General features: G+C 33.7%; 1 protein-coding gene across 2 annotated transcripts in view; it reads right to left on the bottom strand.

Moving 5' to 3' along the window:
- parp1 (poly (ADP-ribose) polymerase 1) overlaps positions 1–12,487 on the bottom strand; it is a 41,596-nt gene that overhangs the window by 1,690 nt on the left and 27,419 nt on the right. For both annotated transcript variants that reach the window (XM_073932751.1, NM_001044942.1), the window contains 13 exons: positions 12,187–12,429; positions 10,486–10,551; positions 10,252–10,384; positions 7,318–7,513; positions 6,897–7,025; positions 6,728–6,811; positions 5,264–5,386; positions 4,972–5,100; positions 4,771–4,869; positions 2,973–3,125; positions 2,252–2,379; positions 1,300–1,361; positions 1,089–1,203 (listed from right to left, as the gene is read on the bottom strand). In XM_073932751.1, coding sequence (XP_073788852.1) covers positions 1,089–1,203; positions 1,300–1,361; positions 2,252–2,379; positions 2,973–3,125; positions 4,771–4,869; positions 4,972–5,100; positions 5,264–5,386; positions 6,728–6,811; positions 6,897–7,025; positions 7,318–7,513; positions 10,252–10,384; positions 10,486–10,551; positions 12,187–12,429 — 1,660 coding nt within the window. The remainder of the gene's footprint in view (positions 1–1,088; positions 1,204–1,299; positions 1,362–2,251; positions 2,380–2,972; positions 3,126–4,770; positions 4,870–4,971; positions 5,101–5,263; positions 5,387–6,727; positions 6,812–6,896; positions 7,026–7,317; positions 7,514–10,251; positions 10,385–10,485; positions 10,552–12,186; positions 12,430–12,487) is intronic.

Raw genomic sequence — 12,487 nt, 5'->3', positions numbered from 1 at the left:
GAGTGAAAGAAGAGGCGGACACTAGTTTTCTGATCACACATGAGTACATGCAGCAAACAAATAAATAAATAACGCATCAGGGAAAACTGCAAATACAAAATGATGATGATATGGTGGTGCTTTTTTTCTGCCTGATTCCCGCTGTAGTGGGCGGGTTGTGTGAGGTTTGATTCGGGGGAAGTTCTGGGGGCGGGGCTTGCGTGACGCGCTACGAATTACTAGCCCGACAGTGGAAACGCGACATGATTTCAGCTTCATTGCTTAACCTCCCAGGCGACTGGCCCGGTCTTGCCTAATAAAGGCCTGATTTAATAATTATACGATTATCCTAAAATAAACATTATGAAGGTTTGAAAACACTGATTTATGACAAGTACCAAGACTGATCACAGTGGTCAAAGGGTTAAATAAATCTATTTATAGAGATATACACTAGTTAAAATTTCATTAAGGATTATCAAGATTGTTAGATGTTTTTCACCAAGGCTGCATATATAATTTATTTATATATAATATAATAATATATTTTAAATAAGCTTTCTTATTGAAAGTAGTATAATTCTAATATAATTAGCACCTGTAATTCTGGTTTGTTTTATTCATCAAGGACACATTAAACTGTTTAATAGTGAAAGTAAATGCGTTTAGAATGGAACAATATAAAAGCTGTTATTTTGAGCCTCCTTTTCAACAGACTCAAACAAATGATAAAATGCATCAGTTTCCATAAAACTGAAAAAATAAATGTTTTCAACATTGATAACTATGAGAACAATTACAAATGATTGAGTACCAATAATAACTGCTCGATATAGAACAGTAAATTAGCATAAAAGAACAATTTCTGCAGGGTCAAGTGAGTCTGAATTATTAGATTTGTATTATATTTCGTTGTTTTACATTTTAATATTTAGCTAATTTGACAGTTTTTAATGTATTTGTGATTAAATAAATGCAGCTTTGGTGAGGCTTTTTCAAATTATTATTATTTTTTTTTAAATCTTACACATCCTAAATGTTTGACCTGCAGTGTACGTTTATATAAGAACAGCAGAAGACAAATGAATATGCAGAAATCAAAAGGATACTCGTTGTAGAGCAGACTTGTGTCATCAATATTTGTGTTCATGCCTTTGCCCAGAGGAATGTCCACTCCATTGAGAGATACTGTAGCTCTTGGGTCTGGAGCACTTCTTCCCAAACCTTTAAACAGCAAAAACATTTCAGCCAAGAGAACAAAAAACAAAACAGCATTTCAGCTAAAAACAACACCTATTTGCAAATAAAGAATAGTCTTACCTTTTACACTGTGTTTACCCTTTGGTAGCTTTGTAATGTGTGAGGCTTTCTTCAGTTCATGCCTATAGAGCGGGGGAAAATAAAAAATAAAAAAGCACAATCAGATTTTGAGAGAACACAGCAATGACAAAGAACCATTTCACAAACGTCTTCCTGAATTGTATTTATGAACTGCCATTCAAATTCAATTTATTAAGTAAATGTAAAAAAAAAAAAAAATACAAATAAAACGAAAGGAAAAATAAATAAGAATGGTTTGAAAGTAAAGAAAAAAAAACTTTGAATTATTTGAAAGTAAAGAAAAGGATTATTACAAATAAATAAATAGTTTTGGATATTTAAAATAAATGCTATCTGCAATGATATAATATACATAAAATATGTTTGTTATTTCTGCTTGATTTCCAAAAAGAACAAAATCGAAAATGTGCATGTGTGTATACATGTTTAATATACATGTTTGATTCATTAAGACGAAAATAACATATTTACAATGCTACAAAAGAATTACATATAGTTACAAGCAAGTTAAATGTACACTATCAGACCAAAGTCTTGTCACCTATCCAAGTTTATGATAACTTGTTCATTTGGTATCAAAAGTGGCTTATATAAAAGTCAAAGGCCTCTAGATTACGCTTATTTTACCAAAACCAAACATGATCATGCCTTGATTTTTAATGATTTAATTAGGACAGTAAGATCTGACTTTGCTTAGACAAAAGTCTTGCCGCTTAACAGAAATAATGTCCAATGTAGAATATAAAGTCATGGTGCAGTGGAAAAAGAATGAATATTGTGTATAACTCTCATGAGCTTGGAGGACTGCATCCATACATCTCTGCAAACTCAAATACTTGATTAATCAAGTCATCTGGAATAGCAAATAAAGGGTTCTTGCAGGACTACCAGAGATCATCAAGATTCTTTGGATTAATCTTTAATGACTTACATGTTCCCTAATGCAACCTCTCCTAACAGAATGAGGCCCACAGGATCAGCCTGAGACGTGTGGCAGTAGTTGGCACTCTTCGACACCATATCAGCAAAGTAAACACCTTTGCCAAACATGTAACCCGTCTGTATGAAAGATCACATAACAGTTTAGATATCATAGGAGAACAACAACAACAACAAAAAAACAATGAACAGTGCAGCACCATAGATCAAGAAAGAAATGGCTCTAATGCAGCTATTCATCAAATGGACCCTTTTCACATTTCCGGGTTTCTCAGAAGCAGAAGTCATCATAGTTGGAAAAACTTAGAGCGCAGTGAATAAGAGACTACAACAAGTAATGAGTAATGTTTTTACAATCCTATTTGCTGAAATATTTAAAGAAAAAATTGATTATGGTGTTATCAAGACTTTCAGAGAAAGAAAAAAAATATTGTGAGACTGATAACAGCAGCCAGAAAAAAAGAACAAGGTCAAATTTACTGTCCCGCCCCATAGACTTTGTATTGCAAACACTTTGCATAAGCGGCAATTAGTTTTTTTTTTGTAATTTGATGCAAAGATGATATAACATATATGAATACATATAAATGTTCATATGCTTTTTTTATCAAGATATTAAAAACTTTATTGGATTTAAGATGCTGATGACTGTTACACACATTATAACAGTCCTGTGAAAAGGGCCAATCTTAAGATAAAAGAAAGAAACTCACCACTGGGGCCTCCGGAGGAGCGATGCGGAGACCCTGAGACAGAATACCAGCATAGTTGGTGGTGCGCGAGCCGTGCCACAGCAGCTGGCGGTTGGGTAACTCTTTGAAGGGGCGATAACGCTGATACTCGCCCTCCCTCTCAATCTTAAAGATCTATGATGCAAAGACACAGCAGATGGAGATAACAGCGTGTTATTTTACAGCTATGGTATATGTACTAAAAATGGGGAAATGTGTGAAAAGTTTGCTTTTGAAAATCTGGGAATTAATCAAAACTTCAAACAATTTTTATACATTACACATTTTTTTTTAAATTTACAGTTTTTATTGAATACATCAGGCTCTTATGGCTCAAAAACTACAACAACTACATTAAGGACTTGAGGAAGAAACAAAAACTAAACAACAACTGATGCAATGTGGTTTCAAAAGATCGAAGATTACCCTTTGATTGTAACATTATAACATTAGTTTGAATAAAGTGCAGAGACAGTTGAAATCAAAATTGTTATTCCTTTAAATATTTCCCTATCCCAAATAAAATTTAAGAGAACATTTTTCACAGTATCAAGTCTTATTTCTTTTAGTCTGATTGGAATAAACGTTTTCAACGTCTAAGGTCAATATTATTAGCCCCCTTAATTTTTATTGGCTACAGAACCAACCACTTTTTTCCAATTACTTGACTTATAAGCTTAACTTGCCTTGTTAACCTAATTAACCCTTATTAAATAACTAGTAAAATATTCCATACCGTCATCATGGCAAAGACAAAAGAAATTAGTTATTAAACCATTAAAATTATAAAAAGTTATTCTCCCCTTTATACATCACTAGGAAAACATCTGAAAAATAAAAATGTATAAAATCTGAAAATGATCCTGCATCCTGTTAAATCTCTATGCCACAAGGTATTTCTAAAAGGGAAAAGAGTGTCTAACACAGTTGCTGTACATTTTTTACAGATAAATTTGAGATCTTGTAAAACACGATTAACTAAAAATGAATACTCTACATTAGGTATGGAGGACCAGGAGAGACGGTTAGAAATAAAATAAAGAATAAAATAATCAATTTAGTAATTGAAGCATTAAAATAAGTATGAATCACAATTTAAATGAACAAATAATGGAAAAATAAATCTACATATTTAAATGTGTTTTTAAATGACATGAAAGCAATAAAACAATGCATTTATAAATAACTTTTAAATGTATAAATAAATAGACAATTTTATGAATGTTTATTTAATTCATGTCCTAAACCGCTGATTAATCAACCAATGAAAAAGTGCATTAATAAATAATTTAAAATGCAATTAAATGCATAATTTAAATAGCTTTTTTAAGAGGCATTTGACAAATGCTTTTCTCGAGTTGAAAATAAATTGAGTTAAAAAATGCCGTTGGACCGCTCTCACTTGTAAATGAAAAATATTAGCGGGAAGCCAAAGCTCATTTTAGCAGGAGTTTAAACATCAGCGAAGCGGCTCAAATGTTAGGGTATTATGAACAAGTTTTGAGACGGTTTGTGGATGATTTAGTAGCTTTAGCTGATTTCTGTTAAAGAAATTCTCATCTGGATTAAGTCGATGCGTTTAGTAGTTCAAGTCGAAAATTTTTAAATGAAACACCCAAAGTTACATGAAACTCCGGAGGAAATGTGGTGGCTCGAGATCATGAGGAACATTCAAAACCAACTCATGTAAACACCATAATCATCTTATTGTTTTATTCATATCAAGGGAAAAATTGAGATTACTGATGTCCATGTAAATGTAGTGAGTGTTTAATCTCACCTCCTCAACATCCAGTGTGTAGGTGTTGTGAGTAGCAGCATGTGTGTTCTTCACATATTGAAGGATAAGCTGAGCCTCATGTGAAGACTTGTCGACGACCTACAAGCAAACAAAACAAATCAACATCAATCACTACAGCGCGACTTCACTGTGGTAACCATACACAAAACTTTATAGCTCTTGCAGTCAAAGCCATTTTACCTCAATTTTGGTTTTGAGTTTCTCATAGTTGATGTCAATGGGATCTTTTTCGTTGTTCTCCACTCCTCCCCGAAGCAGGCTGTAGGCCACCTCGATGTCCAAAAGGTTGTCCAGCATCTGCACCTTTTGCTGTTATGGATACACAACAGGCTTGAGTACATAATAATAATATTAATAATTATAATATTAAAATACCTTTAAGGCGTCTTTTAAAACCACTCAAGGTCAATGTACATAATTATCTCCATAAGGCCTTCACTGAGACATGTTATGATGGTTACACAAGTCTTACCTGGATGTAATCCACATTACTCAATAGTGGTGGTTTCTTCATGCCGAAGTCGTGCGGTATCAGTGTGTAGAAGCGATTAGACAGATCTAGGATCAGTGATTCTGAGGAGCTATCTGCCACAGCCTACAGAAGATAAAGCGTGAAATGGAAAATATGAAAAATAAAGGTGATTTTATTTGAAGCATAGGCTAATGAACTGTTTTTTCAAACATACAGCTATGGAAAAAATTAATTATAGATTAATTGAAAAGTTTCTCTGGATTTACAATTTAGGTATACATTCGGAGTAAAATGTTATTTTAATTTATTCATTTTTGTTTAAATTTAAATTTATTTACAAATGTAAAATAAAAATGATGCATTTATTCTCATAATTATTTTAATAAGAGCTTTTATCTAATTATTGTTCTTACTTAAAATCTTTTTAGATGTTTTTATCATCTTTAGGCAACACCAACATCAATGTTTGAACTTCAGATGAAAATAAATCGATATTTGGTAAAATAACCCGAATTTTCAAAATCACAACAAAAAAAAGATTTTTCATTACAGTTATGCAACAGAATATTGAGTAGTGCGCTGGGCTTTTATTTTTGCGTTCCTCCTCATATTTAACATACAGCAAACTAGTGGTTGGAGGAGCATGGCTAAGCATATTTCACCCAATCCAGCAAATTGACATCAACAGAGAACAACTGAAGAATAATCTTATTAGGGTTTTTTTTTAATTAAAGGTTACAAAAAAATACATGGTTTGCCTTAAGGGTGTTCTCACACTAGGCTCGCAATCGTACAGTGTATTTTCACTTTCCGAGCACACTTACATCATCGGTGATGCAACTGTTCAGAAGAGAAGTGCTCTCGCTTCGAACAGTGGACAGTGCTTAAGTTATATTGTTTTGTATTTTTTTAAATAATTTAGGATGCGATGACACTGTCAAATCCACCATATTTGATGCTCGAAAAGTTTCATGAAAGTCATCGTGCTGCACATATTAGGTTTGTTGAAGCTGCAGCTGATGTGAAGGGGGATTTGCATCTTTTATAAACTATTACAGTTTGAGTTCATTGAAAAGTAAGAATGATTAAAAAACCCATATAAAACAGGCCTTTAAAAAGTGACATTGCATCTTCAGTTTCACGTTCAGGCACACTTTGCACCGTCCTCCAAACCATCTTTTCCAACCGGGCCAGGGTCGACCAACCGAACTGCGCCCGGGCGCAATACGGAGCACTCACACTTAAAAGGCATCGGGAAATAGGGGTTTAACCTGCCCAGGCGCGGTTGGGATAGCCTAGTGTGAGTATATCCTAAGACTAGCAATGTGTGCTATCAAAATATACATAGTAAATAATGATTTCACTATAAACTCATACCTAATAAATAAACCAAATCCAGAGAAACCAGAGAAACTTATTTCCCTCGCCCATAGCTGAACATATATGAAGACCACTAAAACTAACCTGCTGAACTTCGCTTAGAAGGGAATAAGCACTCTGGATCTGTCGCTTGCTTAGTTTTCCCAAAGGCATCTTCTGCAAGTCAATCTGTAGGAGGAAAATGACATCCTGTTGCAATCACACTTCTTTTGACCACAGATATCATTTTGATAGAAAAGGGACGTGAACAAACCTCAAACTCCACCATGGCTTTCTTCATGCTCTCCACATCGAAGATCATTCGGATGAGGTCTTGCACAGGTTTTTCCAGCTGAGATTTGGCACCTGCACTTTGAGTCAACTTCTTCACAGCCTCCTCATCCTAGGATATTGTGTGGAAATGTACATAACAGTTTTAGGACAATGAACGAAAGATTTTTTTCCATCTCTCTGATATACCTTCAGATTATTATTATATATTTTTGCAATCTTTTTTAATCATGTTGACAGACCCTAATAAGAAATATATTCAAAACAAATGTGTACAGCATGCACATTTCTAGCAATGCATTTTAAATCAAACTCATATAAGTATACTATACTAGAATATTAGTATAATATAATATTATTACTACTACAACAGTTCTCTAGTTAGGCGCTGCTTAATTTTTTACCTGTCCGTAGTCAATCTCCAGAGGGTAAAACTTATTGGGGTACTTTGTGAAGTTGCTGGAGGCCCAAGCATTCCCTGTCTTTTCCTCATACACACCACAGAAATTGTCCATAGCAGAGTTCTTATCGTAAAACTTGTCCAATTTGTTTCCTCCAATGGTGGTCCCGACTCGACCCCACGATCTAAACACCCAGTACCTAAAAAAAACAACAGAAGAGTTCAAAACAAGTGGCCTAATCTTAATAATTAATTAAACGGCTCATGAACTGAATATTTTTTTTGAGTTCTGGTTATGTTGCTCCAAGATTTTTATACCCTAAAGATAGATCAAAATTTAGATACTCTTCTGTTACGGTTGCCGTATATTGGTGGGATTTTTGGCATCCCGTTCTCTCTCTCTCTCTCTCCCTCCCTCTCTTTCTCTCTCTCTCTCCCCATCTCTACCTGTCGTATCCTCTAGGTCCTCCTTCGCGGAAGCCGATTGGTCAGGAGACCAGTCACTCATCATTGGGTGACGTGGCGCTGTCACATATAAGGACACCAGGGAGAGCGGATGACAGCGCGATTTTCCTTTGATCCTGTTTTTGCCGACATGATTTGGTTATTCGTTAATTTTGATGAACTTTCGCTTGGATAAAATTATTTAGTATTATTTCTGCCCATTTTGAACTACTTTGTGATTTTTATACATCTAATTTTCGATTGTTTGTTTGTTACTTTTGGTACAACTCTTACCTGGCAAACAAAAAGAGATTATTGAGAGTTGACTTTGTCCTCACAGTAAGGTGGACAGGGAAGATGTCGTACGACTTCCATCTTACATACACGTAGTCAATCAATTGTTTAAAACCCCAAGAAAGAAGTGAATGCCACTTATGTATTTGCTTTGTTTTAGTTCAGAATAAGTAAGATTATGGCGCTCGGCGCTGAAGATTTTTCTTTTCATGTTTCTAGCGAGGTAAGGGGTTTGCTTATGAGTTAGAATTGTTTTGTTATATTTATTTCTTTGATTTGGCTTCACCAGCGTCCCCTTACTCTTGAGTTGACCTAATTTAGTTTGATACTTTGTTTATTTGTTACTTTATTATTATTGTAAATATTTTCCTTATTGTATATATATTTGGGCATTATTCTGATTTCACTTTTTGTACATTAAATCACTTTTGTTGGCAGTTTTGTTGTTTGTGTCTTTTACTTTCACCCATCATCTTGTAAAAGTACCACACCTTTTAAATGTCATTACTTGTACCCTAGACTAACATCAAAGAGGTTGCAACACTACAATAAGGTTGTAATAATTCATTTACTGACATGGACAAACAACGAACAAAACATTACAGCATCTTTGTTGACTTTAGTTAATCAAAAGGTTAATCATTGTTAGTTCTTGTCAACTCAACAGAACTGAATTAATTAACTAATATTTTAATAATGCATTAGTAAACGTTAAACTATGATTAATAGTATTTTCGGTAACACTTTACAGTAAGGTTGTATTAGTTAATCTTAGTTAATGCATAAACTAACACGACCAAACAATGAAAAATGCATTTATTACAGCATCTGTCCATGTTATTTAATGTAAGTTGATGAAAATACAGCTCGTCATTAACTAGAGTTAACATGCATGAATTTGGATATTAATAACGCATTACTAAATGTTGAACTACGTTTAACAAATGCTGTACTAGTGTTGTTCCTAATTAGTTCACGTCAAATACACTAATGAAACCTTAATGTAAAGTGTGATCATAATTTTTATTTATCCATTTTAGACGCAAAGATAAATAACTAAATATATAATACAGATAAAACAGACAAAGCAGTAGTGACAGATATAATAACAACGATAAAAAAAATCATTAAAATCTTTTTTTGTAATATTAGGGTGCAGATCGATTGCAGAGAGAAAGCAAAGCGATCCAACAAACTAATGAACCAGACTATATCACAGTGTATTATGTATATGCAATAGGCATATATACGACTATATGAAGAGAGAATTATGAGAAGGGTGAGATGTCCTTCCTACCTGTAAATGTGCATTTCAAGTCGAATACGAAAGTGAAAGCATGCTGAAATTTTACAGAGCTGTTTATGTGTTAGAAAAATGTACCAAAATTAACATTCAATAGCTTTTTCCATATTTTAGTTTTATAATATGTTGTATTAAGCCTGTTGTTTTGTTCATTTCTGCACTCACACCTCAAAAGAAAGATCAACATTGATCTGCTTTGTGATCTGACTGCAGACTTGGTTCATCTGTTATTTCTCTCTATAATTTAAGCCTATAGTGCAGAATTCGAACCAGTTTTTTTTTTCAAAAGTTTGACTGATTCAATAAATAGATTTTTACTAAAATGAGGCCATGTATGAGAAAGTCTTACCTCTCTGACTTATATTTATTGACAATGTCTGTGGGTGTCAAAATTAAAGTGCACATTTTTTGCTTATAATGTCTCATTTATCATCATCATAAATAAGAATAACTCTGAAAAATAAACCCTGAAACTCACACAAGTGACTTGTTTTAACTATTTTGGTCCATTAGAAACTTTCCGAACTAAACAATTGATCTACAGATGTGAAAGCACCCTCAAACTACTTTATTCATTTAATAATACTATATTCACAACTTGAAATAAAATGAAGTTATAAATGTTCAATATATAAAAATGAAAGAATTAGAACACACAAAATACATGCAAAATGCCAAAAGGTTGTATTGATTATCCTACATAAAATTGTACCCTATTTTAACACTTTTCTAAAGAAATATGAAAAAACATACACATCTGCAAGGTTTTAAAGCAGGCATTTGTTAAAAGACCTTCTTAAAAAGTCTAAGAAAAACACAAAGTTTGAAATTACAAAAAGAAAATCACTGTGTTTAAGAATAAATGTTTGTACAATAGGAATCCTTCAGAAAGCTCACCGCTTTTGAACGTCATCCTCCAGCAGCTGTAGTTTGTAGTATGAGTTTGTCCCTCTGACGATGTCCACGAGACCCAGTGTGGCGCTGTAAATCTTTCCATTCTGTTCCAGAACATGAGCACAGTTTTCCAGACCTGAACAATCAAACCGTGATTAGAGATCTGAATAAACAGTACATGACCATATGTAATATTCAGAGTCGCCTGAATGAGATATGGGGGAAAATGTTAATCACCTGAATCTGGATCTACTGCAGCTCCTCCTTTCACTGTCAGCTTCATTTTCTTTGATTTGCTTCCACCTGCAGGAAGAAGAAAATAGGGTTTTTATTAAGCAGGAAGGTAAAATAAGTAATTTTAAGATTTACAAATTATTTAAAAAAACATGCAAGTGCTTTTCTATATTCTGTTATTTATTTATTTATTTATGTTTTAATGCCATATCAGGAGCATTGGCTACATTCTTGACAACACTGGTAGTAATATTCAATATATAATTTGCAATCATATCTGTTTCTTAATTATTCGTTTTACAAAAAAAACAAACAAAAAAAAACATACAAATTAGGGCTGGATAATATTGGAAAAAACTGGCATTGCAATAATTTTAATTACTGCAATATATATTGCGATATTTATCATTTTAGATCGAATATGATGATTCTGCAAGTACATTCTGTAACATGATTTTAAAAATGACAAGCAAACTTAAATACAACAGATACAAAACAACCAATGATTTACGATTTTCTGTGGAGTCAAAAAGTATTCAGAAACAAAAACTAAATAATCACCATAAAATAATAATAATAACACTTCCAGGACCGTTTATATCTAAGTTGATATTTAGCCGCACCATGTTGGTGTTTCGTAATATCAAATTTTTACGAGGTGGGTCATTAGTCCAACGCTTAATCTCCAACCTGGAGGACCAGGACATACACACATACACTACGGACAATTTAGCTTACCCAATTCACTGATAAAAAGTCATAAGTTTTCAATTTGATCAATGATAAGTACTCTAAAATTCCTTCAGAAGACACCTTTATAACCACTTCTGAAATCTGTTCGATTTATTTAAACAGAATACCACTATAAACCAAAGGATACAACAAACTGTTTATTAATTATAAACAATAGTAAAATCAATATTTATTTCGTCCCAAGTTTGTAAAGTATGATTTAATAATTCATGAATGAATAAATGATTAAAATCTCAAGCAATTTCTGATGTTAAATGGATAGTTCACCCAAAACTTCGTTCATCATTTAATTAGCATTCCCCTGTCACAAACCGGTTTGAGTTTCTTTCTTCTATTGAACACCAAAACCTGTAACCATCGACTTCCATAGTATTTGCTTGTCCTACTGTGGATGTCAATGGTTACAGGTTTTCAGGATTTTTCAAAACAGCTGTGAGTTTCTTCTGTTGAATGCACAATAAGATATTTTGAAAATGTTGAAAACCTGTAACCATTGACACTCCATAGTATTTGTTTTTCCTACTGGGGATGTAAATGGTTACAGATTCTCAGGATTTTTTTCAAACAGCGTTGAGATTCTTCTGTTAAACACAAAATAAGTTACTATGAAAAATGCTGAAAACCTGTAACCATTGACTTCCTCAGTAGGAAAAGCAAATACTATGGGGTGTCAATGGTTACAGGTTTTCAGGATTATTCAAAACAGCTTTGAATTTCTTTCATCTGTTGAAATAAAAAGTTATTTAGAAAAATGCTGCAAACCTGTAACCACTGACTTTAATAGCATTTGTTATTCCTTCTGTGTAAGTCAATGGTTACAGGTTTCTAACATTATTCGAAACAGCTTGTTTATAGTGTTGAAATCACTTAAGGGTGAGTAAATGTTCATGTTCGTTTGAACTATCCCTTTGTATCAGTTACTTTCTACGTAAATCTGCAGACATGTCTAACCTTCCTCCTCTTTGACTTTGCCGGTGCTCTTTGAGGAATGAGCTCCGGTGGATTTGGTGGCCGCGGCTGCAGCCGGGGCCTCGACTTTAACTTCAGCGCCCCAGGGGGAAATGGCATGCAGAGAGATGAGCTCCTGAAGGGCCTTGCCGGACTCCTTGATGTCAGTAAGGAAATCATCAGCCACCACGCGGACACCTGCGTCTCTCACCTCCTCCATTTTCTTACTCATCTTCTCAATCTCCTCTGAGGGAAGGCAGGAACAGATCAGAACATTAATGAGGTTTGAACAACAACAAATACA

The sequence above is a fragment of the Danio rerio genome, chromosome 20 (assembly GCF_049306965.1).
Source record: "Danio rerio strain Tuebingen ecotype United States chromosome 20, GRCz12tu, whole genome shotgun sequence".
Taxonomy (NCBI): Eukaryota; Metazoa; Chordata; class Actinopteri; order Cypriniformes; family Danionidae; genus Danio; species Danio rerio.
The sequence above is the reverse complement of the archived record's forward strand: the minus strand, read 5'-3'. Positions and strand labels throughout refer to the sequence as shown.